At 40.9% G+C, this 23,690-nt stretch overlaps 1 protein-coding gene across 1 annotated transcript in view; it reads left to right on the plus strand.

The window, feature by feature from the left end:
- Positions 1-15,988: 15,988 nt before the first annotated feature.
- The window catches only part of FAM184A (family with sequence similarity 184 member A), a 205,983-nt gene continuing 198,281 nt past the window's right edge, over positions 15,989-23,690 (plus strand). Inside the window, exon 1 of the mRNA XM_007954187.2 lies at positions 15,989-16,156. Coding sequence (XP_007952378.1) covers positions 15,989-16,156 — 168 coding nt within the window. The remainder of the gene's footprint in view (positions 16,157-23,690) is intronic.

The raw sequence follows: 23,690 nt of genomic DNA on the forward strand, positions 1-23,690 counted from the left end.
AGTTGATAAAAATCTTCAATTTCCTCATCTTTGGCTTTGGTGGTTGGGGCATAAATTTGAATAATAGTCATATTAACGGGTCTTCCTGGTAGGCTTATGGATATTATCCTATCATGGATAGCATTGTACTTCAGGACAGATCTTGAAACATCCTTTGTGAGGATGAATGTCACGCCATTCCTCTTTAAACTGTCGTTCCCGGCATAGTAGATCATATGGTTGTCTGATTCAAAAGGTCAAAACCAGTCCATTTCAGCTCACTAATGCCTAGGATATTAATCCTACAATGCCTACAAGGAAGACTGGTTAATACTACTATTATCTAAATTTACACACCAACCACCAAAGCCAAAGATGAGGATATTGAAGATTTCTACTAACTTCTGCAGTCTGAAATTGATGAAACATGCAATCAAGATGTGTTGATTATCACTGGTGGCTGGAATGAAAAATTTGGAAACAAAGAAGAGTCACTGGTACTTGAAAAATATGGTCTTGGAGATAGAAATAACACTGGAGATCACATAATAGAATTTTGCAAAACCAGTGACTTACTCATTACAAATACCTTTTTTCAACAAATAAGTGATGACTATACATGTGGACTTCACCAGATGGAATACACAGGAATCAGATTGACAACATCTGTGGCAAGAGGTGATGGAGAAGTTCAATATCTTCTGCCAAAAAAAGGCCAGGAGCTGATTGTGGAACAGACCATCAACTACTCATATGCACATTCAAGCTGAAGTTAAAGACAATTAAAACAAGTCCACAAAAGCCAAAATATGACCTTGGTAATATACCTTCTGAATTTAGAGACCACATAAAGAATAGATATGATGCACTGAACATCATTGCCTGAAAACCAGAGGAATTGTGGGATGACATCAAGAACATGTTCCATGAAGAAAGCAAGAGGTCATTAAAAAGACAAGAAAGGGGGAAAAGACCGAAACAGATGTCAGAGGAGACTCTGAAACTTACCCCTGAGCAAAGAGTAACTAAAACAAATGGAATAAATGACAAGATAAAACAAGCTGAACAGAAGATTTCAAAGAGCAGCTTGAGAAGACAAAGCCAATTATTATAATGAAATGTGCAAAGACTTGGAGTTAGAAAACCAAAAGGGAAGAACACACTCAGCATATCTCAAGCTGAAAGAACTGAAGAAAAAATTCAAGCCTCCAGTTGCAATATTGAAAGATTCTATGGGCAATATATTGAATGGTGCAAGAAATATCAAAAGAAGATGGAAGGAATACACAGAGTCACTGTACCAAAAAGATGGTTGATGTTCATCCATTTCAGGAGGTGGCATATGATCAAGAACCAATGGTATCGAAGGAAGAAGTTGAAGCTGCACTGAAGGAACTGGCAAAGGACAAACATCCAGGAATTGACGGAATATCCATTGAGATGTTTCATCAAACGGATGCCCCGCTGGAAGCACTTACTTGGTTATGCCATGAGATTTGGAAAACAGCCACCTGGTCAACTCACTGGAAGAGATCCATATTTGTACCCATAGCAAAGAAAGGTGATCCCACAGAGTGTGGAAACTATCGAACAATATCATTAATGTCACATGCAAGTAAAATATTACTGATATAATCCAAAAACAGTTGCAGCAGTATATTGACAGAGAGCTTCCAGAAATGCAATCTGGATTCAGAAGAGGATGTGGAATGAGGAGTATCATTGCTGATGTCAGATGGATCTTAGCTGAAAGCAAATAATACCAGAAAGATGTTTACTTATGTTTTATTGACTATGCCAAAGCATTAGATTGTGTGGATCATGACAAATTGTGGATAATAATGAGAAGAATGGGAATTCCAGAACACTTTATTGTACTCATGAAGAACCTGTATATAGATCAGGAGGCTATCATTCTAACAGAACAAGTGAATACTGCATGGTTCAAAATCAAGAAGGGATTGTGTCAGGGTTGTATCCTTTCACCATACTTATTCAACTTGTATGCTGAGCAAATAATCCAAGAAGCTGGACTATATGAAGTACATGACATCAGGATTGGAGGAAGACTCATTAACAACCTGCGATATGCAGATAACACAACTTTGCTTGCTGAAAGTGAAGATGACTTGAAGCACTTACTGATGAAGATTAAAGACTACAGTCTGCAGTATGGATTATGCTTCAGTATAACAAAACTGAATCTTCACAATTGGTCCAATAAACAGATTCACGGTGAATGGAGAAAAGATTGAAGTTGTCAAGGACTTCATATGGCTTTGTTCTACAATCAACACCAATGGAAGCAGCAGTCAAGACATCAGATGATGTATTGCATTGGGCAAATCTGCTGCAAAGGACCTCTTTCAAGTGATGAGGAACAAGGATGTCTACTTGAAGACTAAGGTGTGCCTAACCCAAGCCATAGTATTTCGAATTGCCTCTTATGCATGTGAGAGCTGGACAATGAATAAGGAAGACTGAAGAAGAGTTGATGCTTTTGAGTTGTGGTGTTGGAGAAGAATGCTAAGAGTACCATGGTTTGCTAAAAGGACTAACAAATCTATCCTTAAGGAAGTGCAGCCAGAATGCTCCTTGAAAGTGAGCACGGCCAGACTTCGTCTCACATATTTTGGTCATGATGTCAGAAGGAACCATTCCCTGGAGAAAGATATGCTTTGTAAAGTGGAGGGTCAATGAAGAAGGGGAAGCCCTCAACGAGATGGATGGACACAGTGGCTGCAACGATGGGCTCAGGTATAGCAGGGATCGTGAGGCTGGCACAGGACCAGGCGGTGTTTCGCTCTGCTGTGCATAGGGTCACTATGAGTCAGAGATGACTCGATGGCATCTAACAACAACCACCAACAATATTTCCTGGCAGTTCTGTTGATTTAAAATTGTTCCTAAAGCTCATAACACTCTTCTCTGAATTTTATATTCTCCTCCTTTTCTTACTGATAATTTCAAAGTCAAGATTTTCTCTAGAATAATAATTCTGTTTATCTGACACAAACTGAAGCTCTTTTTGGCTATAATTCTTCCTTTTACTTTGTAAGTGTAATTCTAAATACAGATTATTTTAGTCACAGTCCTCTTTTTTTCATGCCTTTCGGTCTTTATGATAATTTCATGGGTATTTTTTCCCATTTATCTCGGCTCAGAAAAGATAAAAGGACACTTTTTACCCTAAGGAACCAGCTCTCTTTAACTTCTAGCTCACAGATGAGATCTACCCCATCTATGTTTGTGTTTTATGAAATCCACTATCATTATAAATACTGAGGGTAAAGATGTATTGAGCATTTATAATCTAGGGGTATAGAATTATTTTCAGTAACCCAACTGCAAAATAGAAAACCCTTTAAGCCGTATACTTTCCATGTGTGTATTATATTATGCATGTATTATACTTATATACCTTCTCAACATTGCCTTTGGTGCAGTTAGTGCAAGCAAGCCATAACCATCCTGAGAGTGTAGGAATGGCATTGCCACCTATTGAATCCACCCCTCTGTCTCAACTATTGTCACCCCAGCAATTCTCTTCCCTATTTGTTAGTTACACTAGAGGTGAATTAAGAGTTCCACTGCCTTTGGACCACAGCAAATCTTAAGTGATTGGTATCTTATACTTATAATTTGTTGTTGTTGTTGTCGTTGTTATGTGCCTTTGAGTCAGACCTGACTCATAGCAACCCCTCCTTGGGTTTCTGAGGCAATATCACTATGGAAGTAGATTACCCCATCTTTCTTCCAAGGAGTAGCTGGTAGGTTTGAACCACCAGCCTTCTGGCTTGCAGTCAAGTGCCTTAGGCACTATGCTGCGAGAGCCCCTATTTATAATCTAGTTCACTCTTTTCATTGAAAAATTACACTGTCTTCTGATGTAGAAAAGAAAACTAACTACTCCTTCCTGTGCCCTGCCCTACTTCCTGTTTATGATAGAATATTTCTGAGTTTCTTTCTAGTTTTCCTCTATCTATGGGAGCTCTGGTAGCGTAGTGCCTAAGGCACTTGACTGCTAACCAGAAGGCTGGCAGTTCAAACCCATCAGCCACTCCTCGGAAGGAAGATGGGGCAATCTACTTCCGTAGTGATACTGCCTTGGAAACCCAAGGAGGGGTCGCTATAAGTCCGGTCCGACTCGACGGCACATAACAACAACAACAACATAAAGGATTTATTTCATTAATCCTCTATATATTTTTTGCATCTCTATGGGGGTTCCTTTCTTCTATTATATATCCTTGATGTACTAGCTAAAGATGTTACAAGAGAGTCACATAAAGAACATTAACATTTGTATTTAAGTGTTACTAGCATATTACATGGGAGCTCTGGTGGCACAGTGCCTAAGGCACTTGACTGCTAACCAGAAGGCTGGCAGTTCAAACCCACCAGCCACTCCTCGGAAGGAAGATGGGGCAATCTACTTCTGTAGTGACACTGCCTCGGAAACCCAAGGAGGCAGTGAGTCAGATCCGACTCGACTGCAGTGAGTTTGGTTTGGGTTGAGCATATTACACACCATGCTCACTCTAAAAAAATCCGTTAGTACAGAAGACAAATAGAGTATGGTAGGAAAAATACTAAGTTTAGAATTAAAAGAACTAAGTTTGAGCATCAGCAACTTACACTATGATATTATGGGGGATATTTAATTCATTTGTACTTTAGTTATTTTATAGTAAAGTAAAGCTAATAATGTTCATCTCAAAGACTGTTTAGAGATTGAGATAATTGCACTGTGAGAAAAGTGAAATATAATAGGGTATTGGTGGCATAATGCCTAAGGCATTTGACTGCTAGCCATAAGGCTAGTGGTTCAAACCCACCATCCACTCCTAGTAAGGAAGACTGGGCAATCTACTTCCATAGAGATACTGCCTCAGAAACCCAAGGAGGGGTCTCTGAATCAGATTCCACTTGACAGCAGTGGGTGAGTGTGAGTGAGTGATTACTACTATTACATCAGGTTGCTATGAGTCAGAATTGACTCAGTGGCAGTGGGTTTGGGTTTACTATTATCATAAAGCCTATATAAAATAAGGCTATAGAGAAGAATTTTTAATTTTTTAAAGAAGACAAAAGCCATTGGGCAATACAAAGAGGAAAAGGCTAAACTAGCAGATGACTTTATTCAGCTAAAAATATATAACTGTCTGATGTCTGTGACCTGCTCATATCCCCTTAGTCTGCCCTGGAGGTCTGCTGTGGTCAGGGTAGTCAATTTGCTTACTTCCAGGCTTTTTACCTAAGCATTTGTGTCTCTCTGCCTGAGGCTTGGAGGGAGTTAACCCCTTGGGAGCAAACAACAGCTAATACTGGGCTAATACTGGTGGATAAATATGCTCTGATCCTTAACCCCTGAGGGCACAAATTTACAGACCCTTGGAAGGGCCACAGTCCTACTGCACCACATAGCTCATGGCAGATACTAAGCTTTGACAACACGCCTTTTCTTGCCTTATCTTCCTCTATGCCTTGTCTCACTTCAACCTCCCTCACTGTTTCTGGGATCACCTCTCAAATAAACTGCTTACACCCAAATCTTTGTCTCAGAGTCTGTTTTGGGGTAAAATCTAAACTAAGACACCTGATTTCAAACATTTCGGTATTTATAATCAGTTGTGTTGATATGTAAGATTAGCCCTATAGGTTTCTGTCTGTGATAGTTTACACTTTGTTTCAGTTTTTGTTTATGTGTTCTTTTTATAAAGGGAGCGTGAGAAATTGGAGTAGGACAGGAAGAAGGAACAGAAAAAGAGGTGGAGAATTGAAAGCTGAGCTCTTTTACTTAAATGAATAAATATTTTTGAAAAAGGAAGTAGCACTTTCCAAGTTGTGAATGAAATCAGTCATGAGGCAGAAGTGAAAAAGAACACCTTCAATCACTAGATAGAAAGGATGGAAGATAATGTCATCATTCTGACCCCAATATTCTTTTAGATGTAATTTTTCTAAATCTGGACTTTTCTCATTTTTGCCTCTTTTGACCCCCCACTCTATGCACTCTCTGACTTCTCCCATCTTAACTCCATTTCTCTCTCACACACACACCCCAGGGTAACACAATACAATTTTTAAGTGAGAAAAGAGAGGAAGCTTCAAGCAGGATGTGCCAAATCCACCACTTTATCTCTATGTTCTGAACCGGAAACCAGCCCATTTTTATCAAGGCCAGAGACTGACCTGGGCCTGAAAGGAGCATGTGCGTTTGGGGGTGGGAGAACACCGAAGTGTATTTAAGCCCACCTTAAAAAAAAAAAAAAAAAAGCAACCTCATAGGGCTTCCAAGGCTGTAAGTCTTTACAAAAGCAGACTGCCTCATCTTCCTCCCATGGAGCAGGTGGTGGATTTGAACCACCAACCTTTTGGTTAGCAGCCAGTGCTTCAACCACTGTGCCACCAGACCTCCTTGTATATTCAAACATTTGCTGCCATGCCTACTGAATTCTAGCCTAACAAAAGACAGAAACACTATTAATACTTTTTGGCTTATCTTCCTCTGGAAGGATCGAAGACAGACCAGAAGTTTGCAAAACAGAAAAGATTTTACTTCCTATCTGGATATTTTAATATTCTAAGAGGCCTTCCCAGAAAGTACTATGAAAGGTGAAGCAAAATTCTATCTTCTGATTTTGGAGTCAGGAGCAAAGGAATGGACAACTGCCAATTTGCTTGTAGGTACTCTCCTAATAACGTAATACAGGTGAAAAACAAACAAAAACCACCTGACACAAAGTCCCATCTCCTATTGCTAGGATCTTTCCTGATTTCAGCACTAGCTCTGTAAATGCATGTGGATTGTTTCTTCTGTCAGTACCTTTGAAGAAACCAATGTTATCCCAGATCCAACCCAAACTCATACTGTTAAGTCAATTCCAACTCATAGCAACCCTACATAGGACAGAGTAGAACTGCTCCACATGGTTTCCAAAGCTGTAATCTTTATGGGAGCATACTGCCATACTTTTCTTCTGTGTTACAGCATAGCTGGTGGGTTCCAGCCATCGGCCTACACTATTGGTTAGCAGCCTAGTGCATAACCACTCTACCATCAGGACTTCTGGTAAGAATGGATTAAAAACTCAAAAACCAAACCCACTGCAACTAATTCCAACTCAAAGCAACCCTATAGGTCAGAGTAGAACTGCCCCATTGGGTTTCTGAGGTATATATATCTTCACAGAAGCAGACTGCCACATCTTTCTCACACAGAGAGGCTGTGGGTTTCAAACCACTGACCTTTTTGTTAGTAGCTGAGCACTTAACCTCTGCATCAGCAGGGTTCCTGTTAAGAATGGGTAGGGTTTATAAATTAGGACATTTAACAAGGAAGACATGGGGAGATTTAATTAAAGGAGACTAAGAGACCATTTAGGAACCCTGGTCGTGCATGATAGGGTGCGATGGAAGGGGAAACTTTGCTTATACAGCATGTCTAACAGTGGAATGGAAAGGGACAATGGTAATTACAAAAGTAGTGGAATTGGCTTGCTTTTGTTAACTGCCTTAAAAGCCTTGAAAAAAAGCCTTAAAGAAAGAGAAAAGCAAATTTAATTCACCCAGTTATTACTTCAAGGCATTCTGTGAAAACCAGAAGTCCTTCATGGCAGGAAGACACTCTATAGCAAAAAGACAGATTGTGCTAAAAATCAGGCTTTGAATTTAATAGTAGGGGTGGCAGAATGGCAATGGAAGCAGAACATGCCGGCCTCCATGTTAAAGACCTTTTATGCAAAAGTCACAGCTTTCATATGGAAAGAATCACACCCTAAGACTTGGGCTGAAGACAACTTTGGGGATAGAACCTTGGCCCCTCTTGAATCATTCAGGCTGCAGAACCAAGTCTTCTCCTTGCTAGAGGACAACATTCTTCTCTTGCCCAGAGAGGATGAAAACATGTCTTGCAAGACATTTTTGTTCTCTTTGGGATCCCCTTCACTAACTCCACTAATTGCTTCCAGATTGATAATGAGAGAGAGAGATTAGCATATTCTAAGTGGGGAGGTACCATCTCTGCTATGGTAAGAAATTATTACCACAAGAATTACAGAATCTGGGTAATATTTATTGACAAAAACAAAGAAAAAAATATATGAGAATAGATTTGAAGATGTGAAATTGAAAAAGATGAATGGAATATGAGACTGAAGAGGGGAGAGTTTACTGGTTAGGGAATATTTTCCCATGAAAATGTTTAACAACATGTCCAGATCTCAAAAGATTCACTGGGTCTGATACATGTTATGACATGCATGAACCCTGAAAACATTATTCTGAGTGAAATAAGTCAGACACAGAAGGACAAATACTGTATGATCTCACTTATATAACATATCTAGAATAGGTATTTAAAAAAGAAAGTTTAATAGCAGTTACTAGTGGGTGAGGGGAGCTCTGGTAGCATAGTGCCTAAGGCACTTGATTGCTAACCAGAAGGCTGGCGGTTCAAACCCACCAGCCACTGCTCAGAAGAAAGATGGGGCAATCTACTTCCGTAGTGATACTGCCTTGGAAACCCAAGGAGAGGTTGCTATGAGTCAGGTGCGACTCAACAGCACATAACAACAACAACAACAGTGGGTGAGGTTATTTCTTAATGGGTACTAAATTTCTATTTGAGGTGATTATTATTATTATTTTTTTTTTGGTGAATGGATAGTGTGCTGGTTGTACAACATGGTAAATGTAATTAATGTTGATTTGTACACTCTAAAATGGTTAAAATAGTGAAATTTTTGTTACATCTATTTTACAATGAAGTAAAATAAAAATCACTGGGATTCCTGTTGTCTTCTATGACTGGGGATAGCACTGAATGAAAAACTGTAGTAACCTCAGCCTGATAGGGCAAGTGAATCAAGAGCTTGGACTCCTCAAAGATGAAAGGCTGGGCCTTCCACCAAGCAAAGAACTGAAGTGCTCACCAAGGGTGCGGGAAATCTAGAATGAGTAGTGGGGAAGGGACCTGATGAATACAATTTATGGCCTCGGGATATGTTGCAACAAGGAACCCCTGTTCTTGAGTCTTTTTAGAATTAGTGGCTGGCCATGACCTTAGAGCATCAATGACAGAATGAATTTTATATGTGAAACAAGTAGATCTGAAAAGTGCGAGAGATAGACTGCAGCAGATACTTTTGGTGTCCTGTGATACTTCCTTTGATTTCAGCTGCAATTGTGTTGGACAGCTCCTGTGCGTGTGACATTTCCACTTCAAGAGCTTCTGCGTCTTTCTGCTTTCCTGATTCACAGTTTTTTCCCGAGCCACAAGAGCTCACTGAGCTGACACTGAATGTCCAGACATATAGAGGAATTTTCTTTAAAAGCAATCCTTAGTTAAGGCAGTCAGGGTATAAATGCTTCAGCCTTCCGTTCTCGGGAGAGAAAATTCTTGGTGCCTTCTACACAGTTCTTCAGAGGGTCTCTAGTGGGACTAAGGACCTATTGACAAAAATTAGCCAGCTCAATAACGTTTCCTTTAATTGCTTTTCCTACTTCTCTGTTTCCCTGCTTCTGAAGATTACCTACCAAGTAAATTACCTGACTTGGTCTTTGCTTTTGAAGGAATCCAGATAAAGTTGATGGATAAGGCAATTGGCTGCTGGTTGATAAAGATGTTTATAGAAAAGGTCAACTTTGTTAACAGAGGAAAAGCTAGTAATTACTGTGATGGAGAAGGGGAGTTAACTAAAAGTTGGAAACAAACATTTTTTATTTTACATCAACCATTTTAGAAGGTATTCATTACCATTGTGGATTGATGTAACAGAGATGAGTTTCTGAACTCATGAGGAAGGACTCCCCCTACCCTCTGCCTCCCTACCCCTCCCCCCAAAAAAAGAGAAAAAAGAAAGCAGCATATATGAAGAACTAAAAAAACGTTAATAAAAATCTGAGTCTTTCCATTATACTTGGAAATCTGTACCAACAGAAAGATTGTTATCTGGAACAAACAGCTCAAAATACTTCCCGTGTTTGTGTGAAGACTTACACAAACCTAGTGTATTGATTCCACATGAGTCCAGTTGCTTGTATATAGTCTGTATTGACCCTGAGTCTCTGATGCTATTAAGCCTTTTGGATGGCCTCAGATTAAATTTCATTCAAGTATTGAATGTTCCTAAGAGGCATTACACTGTGACAGAGAGAAGAGAGATGGAAAGTACCTTGGAAATCATGTCACCAACTTCATCTGTCAAGTCCTTTTGTAGATATTTAATGCCATTCTCAGTGAACTGCCTGATTTGATCTTTATCACTCTTCTGGCCCAAATGAGAAGGGGAAAAGAACACAGGAGAAAGAATATGTCCCAACCTCTTCCCTCTTTCAAACCTCATATCCAGAATATCCTCTAGCTAACCATGACCTTCAACAGAAAATGACTGTTTAACTTTCACAAGAGAAGCAATCAATAAATGCTTGTTGATTGATGAAGCACCATTCTCTGATTATCTGTTCTCTAAAATAAACTCTCCATAAGCAAAAAGGGTAACTCGCAATGAAGAAATCAGAGTCTACTAACTTTTGATCTCACATTTCAATCCCAATTTTAACTCTCAACCTTAGGGACTGCTAGTTGGAATCAATCCAGGGTTTTTTTTTTTTTTTTTGTGGGGGGGCTTTTTCAAGAACGAAAATATTACTCTTATATAATTCACTGCCATCTAGTCATTTCTGACTCATAGTGACCCCCGTTGGGTTTCCAAGACTGTAAATCTTTATGGAAGTAGATTGCCCCATCTTCCTTTTGTGGAGTGGGTGGTGGGTTTGAACTGCTGACCTTCCAGTTAGCAGTCAAGTTACTTATCCACTATGCCACCAGAGCTCCTTTATTTTTTAATACATATTTACAAAACTATATAGTCATGTGATCACTTGTTAGGACTCATCTCTCAAAAGTAGCCATGGAAACATACTACCAAAAACACTGTTATACATCCTACTTTGGTGAGTAGTGACTGGGTCTTAAAGGCTTGCAAGTGTCCATCTACATGCAACAATTGGTCCCTCCTCGTCTAGAGCAAAGAAGAATGAAGAAAACCAAAAACTCAAGAAACAATTGGTCCAGCAGACTAGTAGACCAGGAAATCCTCAGCCTATGACCTTGAGACCAAAAGTGTTTGCACAGGGAGATAGCTCAGGGGGCAGGAATGCATAGGAAAGAAAAACACAGGCAAGAGGTAACTACAGGGAGGAATTGCAGTCAATATCACACCTAAGGCATTTGACATCTAACCAGAAGCCTGGTGGTTCAAACCCACCAGCCACTCCTTGGCAGGAAGGTTGGGCAATCTACTTCTGTAGTGATACTGCCTTGGAAACCCAAGGAGGGGGTGGTCATGAGTTGCATCCAACTTGATGGCAGTGCATAATGAAACAAAATATATATGAGCTGCTGTATGGAAAATGAATTTGCTCTGTAAACGTTCACCCAAATCACAATAAATTTTTTTTAAAAAAGAAAGGAGTTTCACTATTAATCAACCTTTGCAGTCACCACTCTCCACTCTCATCTCCCCTCTCTCCACTGTTTCTAACAATACTGGAATTATGTAGGAGATTTGAGTGTCTGTGAGACAGCATTCGAAATATAAATCATCTGTGGATATCAAAATATGAAAGTACTAGTATAAGGAATTTCTAGTCAAATAATATCAGAATAACGTTTCCTGTATGTAGCTTTAAGCTACTGTTCAGTAAACCAGAAAGAAATGGGGTTTAAAATATTTCAGTTGTAATTTTAGCTCTATTGCTAAGTGGTTTTAAAATTTAGACAACTCAACTTCCCTGCTCTTCAATATGTCTAAAATGAGAGTTTTGGACGTGGAATTTGGTTCCATCTCTAACAGTAATTTTTCTTTTACTTTTAACTCCTTCCTCTATTTGCTATCAGTGACTGTTCCCCTGCATAAACCTCTGTCCCTGCTGGGCCAACATTCTACTTTATTAGGAGCATACTTCTCAGGGCTCTTAGATCCAATGCCTCAATCTAAGTTCTAGGATGCTCCAGATGCCAACCTGCTTTTTACATACTAATGGCTTCTGGTTTCCTCTTGTAAGTAATAATTGGCTTCTCCTGTTGTATTCCAACTTGATTACTGTATTTCTTTACTAACTCTATATTCAACTGCAACTGAACTTCTCTGCTTAGACGTTCCACTGTCATCTCACACATAACATTCTAAACTGAAATTTATCATTTTTCCCCAACCAGTCTTTCTCCTATTGTCGCTTTCTCAGGTGGAGTCCTTGGCTGCTCTCATCTCCTTAGCCTCACTGTCTACTTTCTGAATGTCTTATATCCATTCACTTCTATTCTCACTGCCGTATTTTAGTTCAGTGGTTTTGTCCTCTCTCACCTAAATGAGTACAATAGCCTCCTAACTTGTCTCTTTGTCTATAAAGTTGTCCCTGTAATCCATTTTCCATACTTTCACTAGAATTGCTTTTCTAAAATGCAAATCTGATTACTTCATTAATCTGCCTAAAGCCCTTCAGTGGCTGATCATTGCCCTCAAAACAAATTTACCCCTTTAAGTCCCCTCCCCCCATGAATGGTCTCAGTACTTGCTCTACCTAATGTTTTGACATCCCACTCTGACTCTTTACTCCAGCAATATTGTACCACTTCCAGTAGCCTAAATGGGTCACTCTGTCTCATCTCCAGGCTTCGGACTTGCTATCCTCCAGGCAAGGATATCTTTCATAGCCCCTTTTATCAGAAACAAACTTTTTCTTTAGGAGTCAATTCAGGCATTTAGTGCATGTGTAAAGCTTTCTCTGATGCCTCAAAGCTAGTTTAAATGCCTGTCTTGTGAGTTCCTTTGGTACTTAGCACACTGGGTTGCAATTTATTCTTTACTTGCCTGTCTCTTCTGCTAGACTGGTAACTCGAGGACAGAGACCAATTCTTAATCATCATTGCAGCCATACCACCTACACAATGCCTGGCACATAGTAGGCATCCAATAAATACTTGTCCATTTCATGAAATAAATATGTACTAAATAACGATCTCTTGCCTAACTACCTTTTTTTCTGTCCTATTACGTACCTCCTCTATTGGATTTTTAAGTGAGATTCTGGGTGATGGGATAATGGGTGTAATATATTATTCTTAATGTTATTTATCATTGCATAGAATTATGTATCAGATGACCTATTTTATATTGTAACAGGGCAAAAATATAAAATTCATGGAATGACAGTGTCTTTTGTGCATAGTATTTAAGAAAAGCCTCCACTTGGGCTGTGCCATGTAGTGATGGTACAAACTCACGTGATGGGGCTCAGCGTGAACTCAGTGGCTCAGTGTCCTAGCCTCTACCTTCCAAGTTAGAACCAGAAGAGGCTGATAACACTCTCTCTTTTCAGAGGCACTTGAGGATATACAAGTTCAATGATTCAGCTTAGGGTACACATCCATCTCACTTCCAATGCCATGCTCTTTCTACTACATCACAGTGACAAAGTCAAAACACCTTTGTCCCAGCAAGATCTGGCCACACCAGTCTAGTGAGCCACAGTGAACGTCTGGAGCATACATTTCTGTTTAGAATGTAAAGGATATGAAAGTTCTAAAATGATTCTGAATCTTCTAGGCCTAGAAATGAAAAAATAAATTTCATTGCATTTTTGGTAAAAGTTTACAAAGCAAAGTTAGGTTCCCATTTGATAATTTCCACACAAATTGTTGGCATTCGTTACATTTACCATAATCTGCCAACATTCTCTTTGTTCAGTTTGTTTCCTTCCCAGTACCCTACTTTTCTTGCCCCCTTACCTTCTGATCTATGCTTTTGAGTAATTGTTAACCTTTTACTTCCATATTGATGTTTTTTTAAGTAGGGAACTGATCTTACAAGTAATAGCCTTTATTTTGTGCCACTCTACTCTTTTGCTAAAAGATGATCTCAGGGGATAGGCTTGGTTCAGGTTTAAAGAGTATCTCAGGGCCATTGTCTCAGGGAGTTGTCTGTTCTCTACTATTTCAGTTTGCCTGGCTTTTTTTTTAAATAAGATTTTGAATTCTGCTTCTTAATTTTCTTCCACTGTATCTGGAACCAGCTACTTTGACTCCATCTACAACAGTCTGTGGTGGTAGCCAGGCACCATCTAGTTCTTCTGGTTTCAGGGAAGATGAGGTTGTGCATGCCTAGAATTTGACTAGTTCATAATTCTCTCCAATTTCATTTAATCTTTAGTGCTTAAGAAGGAAGCAAAATTTGCATAATATTTGTTTCTGGCCATCTGTTCCATTAAGAACATTGGCAACAGAAATATCTTTTCTGGAAAGTCTGTGAGAGGGGGGCTAAATACCTAGCATTTGGGAAAAGATGTAGCCAACTTCAGTCTTCTTTTCTGGATTCCAACCTTTCAGGATTCTATTCAAAGTTCATCTTGCTGATCAAGTCATATTCAAACAAACACTTTATTATGTTATTTGGCCCTCAGTTGGATTTCTTAGTATTCTCAGATTTACATGATTTTACATTCTAAAAAGAGTCCACATATTATGAAGTAGGGAAAATCTGTCCTGGAAAACTACATGAAAAACAACTTTTTTAACCAAGCACAATTCTATATTTGTTAAGTTTGTGTTAAGACTGTCCTCAAACGACCCATTCACTTCAAGACAAAATAGAAGGTTTTGTTTGTTTGTTTTAAATAAAACAAAACCCACAAAACTTATTAGATCTGCTGGAGTAGAGCTGTCAGGAGAAAATCAGTAGGAAATAACATATTTAGGAAGGTGAAAAAGCACATGTAATGACAAATTTTGGCCAAGTTCCAAATCTTTAAAGCACTGACATTTCCTTCCATTTTGTTTTTGTCACTTTACATGTACTCCACTCCTACCCGTTTTGAGTCCCAGCCAACTAGATTTCGTTTATAATTGTCTCCAACTCTTATTAGACTGGGGGAAAATAGGGGTGCAGCGCTTTACCAATGCACTGAATAGGTGCTCCTTTCACATCTAGACGCTTCGCCTTGAACAAGGGGCAGTGCCCTGCACGTAGTAGGTCGTCCTAAAACATTGTCACAATCACATCTGTGTATGTCTAAAAGGAAGGGTCAGGACAGGGATTATCAAATTGCTGGCTACTTCAATACCCACGTCTTTGGTGCCAAAGCCACCGACGGGAGGGAGCTGGCCATGAGGTTGCTGCTCTTCTTGAGGATGAGACACCTCGGTCCTGTGCACGCCAGGATGCACGTAAAATGAACTGTAAACCGGCACACGCTCTGCAAACTAAACAGGGGCCCTGGTCACTGCCCCGTCTTCACTGGTCTATTTTGTTTTTTCATTTATTTCAACATAAGGCCGCAGCCATGGCACACCGAGCACTCTGACGCGGCCGGGCTAGGGGGTCCCCGAAGCAGCAGGAGGCACCAGCAGTGGAATCCCGGGGCTCCCTCTGCTCCGCACCAGCCCCGGCCGAACGGCAGCGGGGCGGGGCTTGACTGCGGGGAAATTACGTCGCCGTCGCCCCGCGGTTCGCGGGCCGCGCGCCGCGCGCCCTGGTAACGGCGGCTCCGCGGGTCCCGCGTCCTCCTCCAAGTCCCCGCCTCCCCTCGCTGCAGCCCGCCCGACTCTTCCTCCCTCCGCAACCCCGGCGGCGGCCGTCTTGCCAGGTCTCTGCTGCAGGGTGCGAACGGGACTCGCACGGCCAACGCTGCCTACGACGCCCCCGCCAGGCGCGGACTGAGGAGCGGACGAGAGTGGGCCTGGCTCGGGCCGCTACCGTCGCCGGCTCCTGGGCGTCTTGCCCCGCGCCGGCGTCGCCCGCAGCCTCGGGCCGGTGGGGCCGCCCCGTCCCTGGAAGGGGGCGGCCGAGGGGTTACGGGCAGGCGGCCGTCTGCGGCCGAAGCTTGACGGGCGCTGGGTGTCGGGTCTGGAAGCGGCCGCCTCGGCTTTTGCCTCCCAGACGCCTTTGCTCTGCGAGGTGTCCCCCGAGCACGGGGACAGGTGCCCCGACTGGGGTCTGTAGGGAAGATGGCGACCCCGGGTATGAGCTGGCAGCAGCACTATTACGGTGGCTCCGCGGCTGGAGCAGCCAAATTCGCGCCCTCCGCGCCCGGCGCGCAGCAGGCGGGGCACTGCATGGACTATACCCAGGACCTGCACCTGAAAATGAGCAAGAAAATTGCCCAGCTCACTAAGGTAAGGGGTACGGCGCAGTGCCAGCCCTGCACCAGCTTGCGGGGAGGTAGACGCTCGCTGCACCTGGGGCGAGTTTAAGGGGACTCTTCAGCGGAAGCAACAGCCAGAGCCTTACCTTCAAGAACTGCTCAAAGTTAGGTGGAACGCTAGAGAGAGTAATTAAAACTAGAAAGCTGAACGGTACGGCTGGGTTTATGGGGCTGGCACCCGGCACAGAACAAATTAGGATTTATATCCTTTATTCTGTAATAATAAATCACTTTATTTTGGGCCTCATGCATCTGTCTGCTAGGATCCAAGAGGCATAATGCTGTGCTGTGTGAAGTACATTACCGTATTTACCCCATATGACCCGAAATCCTCTAAATTAGTCAGTTTCTTTTATTGATTACGCAGTTAAGGGGAGAAGAAACTTTTGGAGGAATGTAGGAGGGTAAAACACACCTTGCGGGCCATTTTTGGGATTTAATGAGTCATTCCTCATCCTGAGAAAATGTCAAACAAGGCTTATTAGATGAATCACACTATGTCTGCTTTTAGTTAAATGTTTCAGTTTATCAAAAGATAGTTTTCAGTGAACAAATATTCTGTAAATTTGGCCACCTGTAACTTACCGTGGTACCTAAAGTAAGTTTTATCTTTCTAATTTAGTAAATGTTGGTAATGAGAAAGTGTTGATATCTGTGAAGCAAGAGCAATGCAGGCCAATTATATTGCTATGTTTAGATCTTACCAGCAGTATAGCAATACCCATTCAGTGAGAAGTGGTTTGTGGTTTTTGAAAGGGAGTAGGGATAATAGACTTGAGTATGTTTAAGGAGTCTACTGACCACTTGTTACCAGTCATGCTGTGTGTAAGAGAGAGGGATGTTGCAGGGGGGTTGTTACAATTTTATAATCTTCAAAGGCCTAGTCTTCCAGCCCCAGAATTCTCGTTATATAGTTTCATTACCAGTTGACACTTTTAAGAGAGCAAAGTAAGACATTAGAGTTGGAAGAGAGAAAAGGAAGAAAATGAGAGTATGTAAAGGGATGAAAAGTGAGTAAAAGATTTTAGTGAAGGGCAAAAAGAAGAACAAAGGAAGAGGTGAAAGTACCAAACGGTAAAAATTATGCAAAGCAAGGCAACCTTCTGTGAATGTTAGCACCTCTCAGAGCTTGCTGCATGTCTAGTTTTTACTTTCCTCTTGTGACGGAGGGTCCCCTAGATTCAACAAAAGGAAATTCTTTGGGGAATAAAAGTCAGGCTTCCTGAAACAGTATTTGGTTTTCAGAATACTGTTGTCCAGAATGAACCACATGAATATTTATTCATTCTGAGTTTCTCTTATGGTGTGTCCACAATATCCATTGTTCTTATTTTGCACTGTAACCCTCTATAACCCTGTTGAGAGAATACATAATAGATTAAATATATTAGTAATGGAACTGTGTACTGTGTAAGAAAAGCTATTTCTCTTCTTTTCATTAAACTTTTTATCTTTTTCTGTATGTTTTTCCATTTTCTGCTTTATCAGGGAAAAAAATAATCACAACTGGCAAAGATAGAAGTAATGAGTAGGAGTTGCTATCACTTTCTCTCTTTACACTGCCCACCTCAAATCTGAGGCAGAAGGCTGCTCCCATGCCAGCGTGCTTATCACTGCTTGAGTTCTGCACCTAATCTTAACTGTTACTTAGGCTCTTTTTCTCATTTAGTGTTTGTAGTTACTGTCTCTAAACACCCTGGCCACTCCCTCTGCTAAATGCCAGAGACATTAAATCCTTTATACTAGGGTTTCTCAACCTGGGCACTGTTGATATCTTCGACTGGATAATTCTTTGTTGTGGGAGGTAGGGAGTGCCTGTGCATAATACAGTGTTCAGCAGCCTCCCTGGTGCCACCCACAAGATGCCAGTAGCATCCCCCCTACACACAGTGGTGGGATACCAAATGTCCTCTGGGGACAAAATTATCTAGGCTGAGAACCACTGTCTTCTACTGAAATATCTAGGATTTATCCCATACCTCTCTCCTGCCTGTATTTCTAAGATAAAGCCTGAGAATCAAACAGTCTGATAATCACGACTCTATTGCAGGCAATACCCTTCAGTTCCTGAAAAAATAAAATACACCTTGCTTCTTTTATGCACCATTTTGGAAACTGTTAAATTTTTTAGTTACATACATTTATTGTAAATACTGTACAATAATAGTGGCATAATGAGTACTGTATTGACCATAAAACAAAAACTTTATTTAGTATCTGTTATATAGAATATTTTACTCATGAGGAGCTTATTAATAAATTCACATCAGCAGACATGTATTAATGGAACTAGGGTTGGAACTTGAAAATAGATTATATTTCAAAATTAGATATTATGAAATTAGACATTAAAATAGAGTTATATTTTTCTTTTGGAAATGAATCAGTAGAACTCAACTCTTGGCAGCACTATAGTTAGGAATATAATAAAGAGCATGCCTTGGAAATCTGACACACTGTCTTGGGTTTAAACTCCAGCTGTGCCACTTACTAGTTGTGTGACCTTGAAGAAGTCACTAAACTCAGAGCCTCAGTTTTCTAATCTTTAACATACGGATGATGATAGATCTAACTCAGATGGTTGTGAAGTGGCACATAAAACCTGCTATTTAGACTCATAGCAACCCTACAGGGCAGAGTAGAACTACTATGTAGGGTTTCCAAGGCTGTGATATTTACAGAAGCAGACTGCCACATCTTTCTCCTGTGGAGCAGGTAGTGGGTTCGATCCACTGACCTTTTGGTTATCAGTTGAATGCTTAACCACTTCACTACCAGGGCTCCTTTAATGGCACATAGTGGACTCTTATTAAGTAGATCTTTTACTGGAAAGAGACATTATATGCCAACAAAGCATGAATTAAAATACTGAATAATCTATTTAAAAAATACTCTCCTTTTAAAATAAACCACTCAGCATCTAGTAGCATTACATGATATTTCTTTTGGCCAAGTCTTCATCTCCAGTTCCTGGACTTGAACCAGAGGCCTGCTGTGTTGCCTGCCAATTGTGTTGCCTGCCAATCTTGGGACTGTTCCTGGACTTGAACCAGTGGCTTGCCATGTTGCCTGTTGATCTTGGGATTATGCCATTTTACCTGCCAACTTGGGTTTCATCAGCCTCAGCAGCCAGAAGCTGTGTGAGTTACAAGACACCTCCAGCTCCAGTGGGCCTGGAATAAGAGATCGATGGGCCTTCACCCAGCCTCTATGCCAGCACTATGAATTTGGACTTCTAGCCTCTTAAACTACAATAGAATAAATTCCTGTTTGTTAAAGCCATCCATTTGTGATATTTCTGTTATAGCAGCATTAGAGAAGAAAGACATCTTCTTTCCCCAATAAGAGGTTTCCCATTATAACAGGCAAAGTATATTTCAATGCAAAGTCATTAAAAAACGTATATAATAATTTTTCTTCTATTTTGATTATCAAAGTTTAACATTTTCCAATATAGTCTTCATTTTTATGGTACAGTACTAAAAATACATGATTTTTTTTTCAGAAATTTCAATAGCTACAAAAAGATAGGCATGAAAGTAATCTATATTATAAGTTTGCACATAGTAAGGCTCAGTATAGGAGCTCTGGTGGTGTAGTAAGACATTTGGCTGCTAACCATAAAGTCAGAGGTTCAATCCCATCAGCTGCTCCATGGGAGGAAGATGAGGCAATCTATTCCCGTAATGATTTACAGCCTTGGAAACCTAATGGAGAGTCACTGTGAGTTGATGGCAGTGCATGATGGTGGTGGTTGCACAATGGTTAACACTTTGCTGCTAAGTGAAAGGTTGGGGATTTGAATACACCAGCCACTCTATGAGTGGAAAGACCTGGTGATCTGCTCTCGTAAAGATGCCAGCCTAGGAAACCCTATGGGGCAGTACTTCTCTGTCCTATAGAGTCACTATGCGTTGTAATAGGCTCGATGATATATAACAACAACAAAGTTTGATGTATTTTTAACTAACATAAAAGCAGCCTTGGCTGTAGACACATTTCAGAGTTTGTTTTCTAAGAGACTATGTAACAGTCTTCTCCAAAGGAGAACAGCTGTTCTTTAAGTGCCTTTTATGTATGGGGTACTTTGCTAAATGTTACAGATACTGCAGGGAGCAAGACACAGTCTTTGCTTTTTAAAGAAAGTCTATCATATTTAAGGGAGCTCTGGTAGCTTGTGCCTAAGGTACTTGACTGCTAACCAGAAGGCTGGTGGTTTGAATCCAGCAGCCACTCCTCGGAAGGAAGATTGGGCAATCTACTTCTGTAGTGATACCGTCTTTGAAACCCAAGGAGGGGTTGCTATGAGTTGCGTCCAACTTGATGGCACATAACAACAACAATAATCATATTTAAGTCCCTTGTGCCAGTTTTTAAGAATTACTATTAGATTCTTGAGTCATGTGGTAAATGTGTGGAATTGGTAGTGATGGTATCATCTCAGGATAGGCTGAGAAGTTGACTAGATTGAGATAAATTTTGTAAGATCACATTTGTGAACTTCTGTCTTCACCAATATGCTGATTTTAGACAACTGATAAGGTAAGTTTGAAAGCAGGACTTGGGGGATGTTACTCACTGTCCCTTTCAATTTTCTCTGTGAAGCTAGTTCATCCCTTGCCTGTGGGTGAACTTGATTTTTCTAGGTTCCCTTGTATAATACAAATCATCCGTTAGTGACTTTAAAAAGTCTTAATTTGATAACTAAAATGCCAAGTTCAAACAAATAATAACAACTCCAAACCAAACCTGATTTAAAGATGAAGCTTCTCCTTCCACCACCATTCTCTAGCTTTGCCTATTATAAGGGGAAACCTCTTATTGGGGAAAGAAGATGTCTTTCTTCTCTAATGCTGCTATAACAGAAATATTGCAAATGGATGGCTTTAACAAACAAATTTATTCTCTTATAGTTTAAGAGGCTAGAAGTTCCAAATTCATAGTGCTGGCATAGAGGCTGGGTGAAGGCCCATCGATCTCTTATTCCAGGCCCACTGGAGCTGGAGGTGTCTTGTAACTCACACAGCTGCTGGCTGCTGAGGCTGATGAAACCCAAGTTGGCAGGTAAAATGGCATAATCCCAAGATCAACAGGCAACATGGCAAGGCACTGGTTCAAGTCCAATGGTTTGAATCAAGGCTGGTGGTTTGAATTCAGCAGCCACTCCTCGGAAGGAAGGTTGGGCAATCTACTTTTGTAGTGATACCGTCTTTGAAACCCAAGGGGGGGTTGCTATGAGTCGGGTCCAACTTGATGGCACATAACAACAACAATAATCAGGAACAGTCTCAAGATTGGCAGGCAACACAGCAGGCCTCTGTTCAAGTCCAGGAACCGGAGATGAAGACTTGGCCAAATATAGAGTCCAAAATGTGCCAAAGAGCTGAAGACCTTTCTCAGAGTTTCTCCTTATATACCAGAAGCAGGCCGTACCCCAAAGGCAATTATTTAGCTGCTCACAGCAGATTCCACCATGGAGGTGATTCATGGGAAATAACTACATCTAGCTGCCCAGCTGTCTCTCCTGCCAGAGCAGCAGAATATCCAGATAAAAAGGGGCGGGAGGCAAGGCTAGGTCCCAAGCCCCCTAGAGCCAGGAAAGGGAGGGAGTGGCCAGGGACCACAAAGTGGCAGGTTTCAGGTAGGAATTAGATAAGGAGAGGGCACAGAGGTTTCCAACAGCTAAGGGAGACAAACTTGTCCATTAGTTTGTTATCCTGTGGGGCTTGTACTTTGCTGTGAGATTTGAGGCTGTGCCACTGGAGTTTTAGACACCAGCAGAGTTGTACATGCTGCACAGGCTTCAATGCAGCTTGCAGACTAAGACAGACTAGGAAGAAGGAGGAGGCCATCTACTTCTCAAAAATTGGCCAGGACAAACCTTATGAATAGCAGAGAAACACTGCCTGATACATTATCGGGCAACTTTATGAATAGCTCAGAAACATTGTCTGACACAGTGCAGGAACATGAGCCCCCTCAGTTGGAAGGCACTCAAGTAGGACTGGGAAAGAGCTGCCTTATCAGAGTAGAACCAACCTTAATGATACGGATAAAGTAAGTCTTTCAGCACCTCCATGTGCTGACATGCACGACTCAAATTGAGGAGAAACAGCTGCAAACATCCATTAATAATTGGAACATGGAATGTACAAAGTATGAATCTAGGAAAACTGGAAGTTGTCAAAGCTGAAATGGAATGCATAAAGATTGATATCCTAGGCGCTGTTGTTGTTATGTGCCGTCAAGTCGGATCCAACTCATAGCGACCCCTCCTTGGGTTTCCAAGGCAGTATTACTATGGAAGTAGATTGTCCAATCTTCCTTCTGAGGAGTGGCTGGTGGGTTTGAACTGCCACCCTTCTGGTTAGCAGTCAAATGCCTTAGGCACTATGCTACCAAAGCTTCTATCCTAGGCATTAGTGAGCTGAAATGGATGGGTTTTGGCTATTTTGAATCAGACAACCATATGATCTATATGCCAAGAATGACAAATTGAAGAGGAATGGCATGACATTCATCATCACAAAGGATGTTTCAAGATCTGTCCTGAAGTACAATGCTGTCAGTGATAGGATAATATCCACACGCCTACAAGGAAGACCCATTAATAGTACTACTATTCAAATTTACGCACCAACCACCAAAGCCAAAGATGAGGAAATTGAAGAATTTTATTAACTTCTGCAGTCTGAAATTGACCCAATATGCAATCAAGATGTATTGCTTATCACTGGGTGATTGGAATGTAAAAGTTGGAAATAAAGAAGAATCACTAGTTGGAAAATTTGGCCTTGGTGACAGAAAAAAAACTGGAGATCGCATGTTAGAATTTTGCAAGACCAATGACTTATTCATTGCCAATACCTTTTTTCAACAACACAGATGGCAGCTATACACATGGACTTCACCAGATGGAGTACATAGGAATCAGATTGACTACATCTGTGGCAAGAGGTGATAGAAAAGCTCAGTATCTTCAGCCAAAACAAGGCCAGGAACTGATTGTGGAACAGACCATCAACTACTCATATGCAAGTTCAAGTTGAAGACAATTGAAACAAGTCCACAAGAGCCAAAATAGGACCTGGAATATATCCCTCCTGAATTTAGAGACCATCTAAAGAACAGATTTAATGCATTGAACACCAGTGACCAAAAACCAGAAGAACTGTGGGATGACATCAAGAGCATCATCCATGAAGAAAGCAAAAGGTTATTAAAAATATGAGAAAGAAAGAAAAGACCAAAATGGATGTCACGAGAGACTCTGAAACTTGCCCTTGAGCGAAGAGTAGCTAAAGCAAATGGAAGAAATGACAAGATAAAAGAGCTGAACAGAAGATTTCAAAGAGCAGCTGGAGTGGACAAAGCCAGTTACCATAATGAAATATGCAAAGACCTGGAGTTAGAAAACCAAAAGTGAGGAACATGCTTGGCATTTCTCAAGCTGAAAGAACTGAGGGAAAAATTAAAGCCTTGAGTTGCAATACTGAAAGGTTCTA

The sequence above is a fragment of the Orycteropus afer genome, unplaced genomic scaffold (assembly GCF_000298275.1).
Source record: "Orycteropus afer afer isolate SDZICR_OR568_19922 unplaced genomic scaffold, OryAfe1.0 scaffold00441, whole genome shotgun sequence".
Lineage (NCBI taxonomy): Eukaryota > Metazoa > Chordata > Mammalia > Tubulidentata > Orycteropodidae > Orycteropus > Orycteropus afer.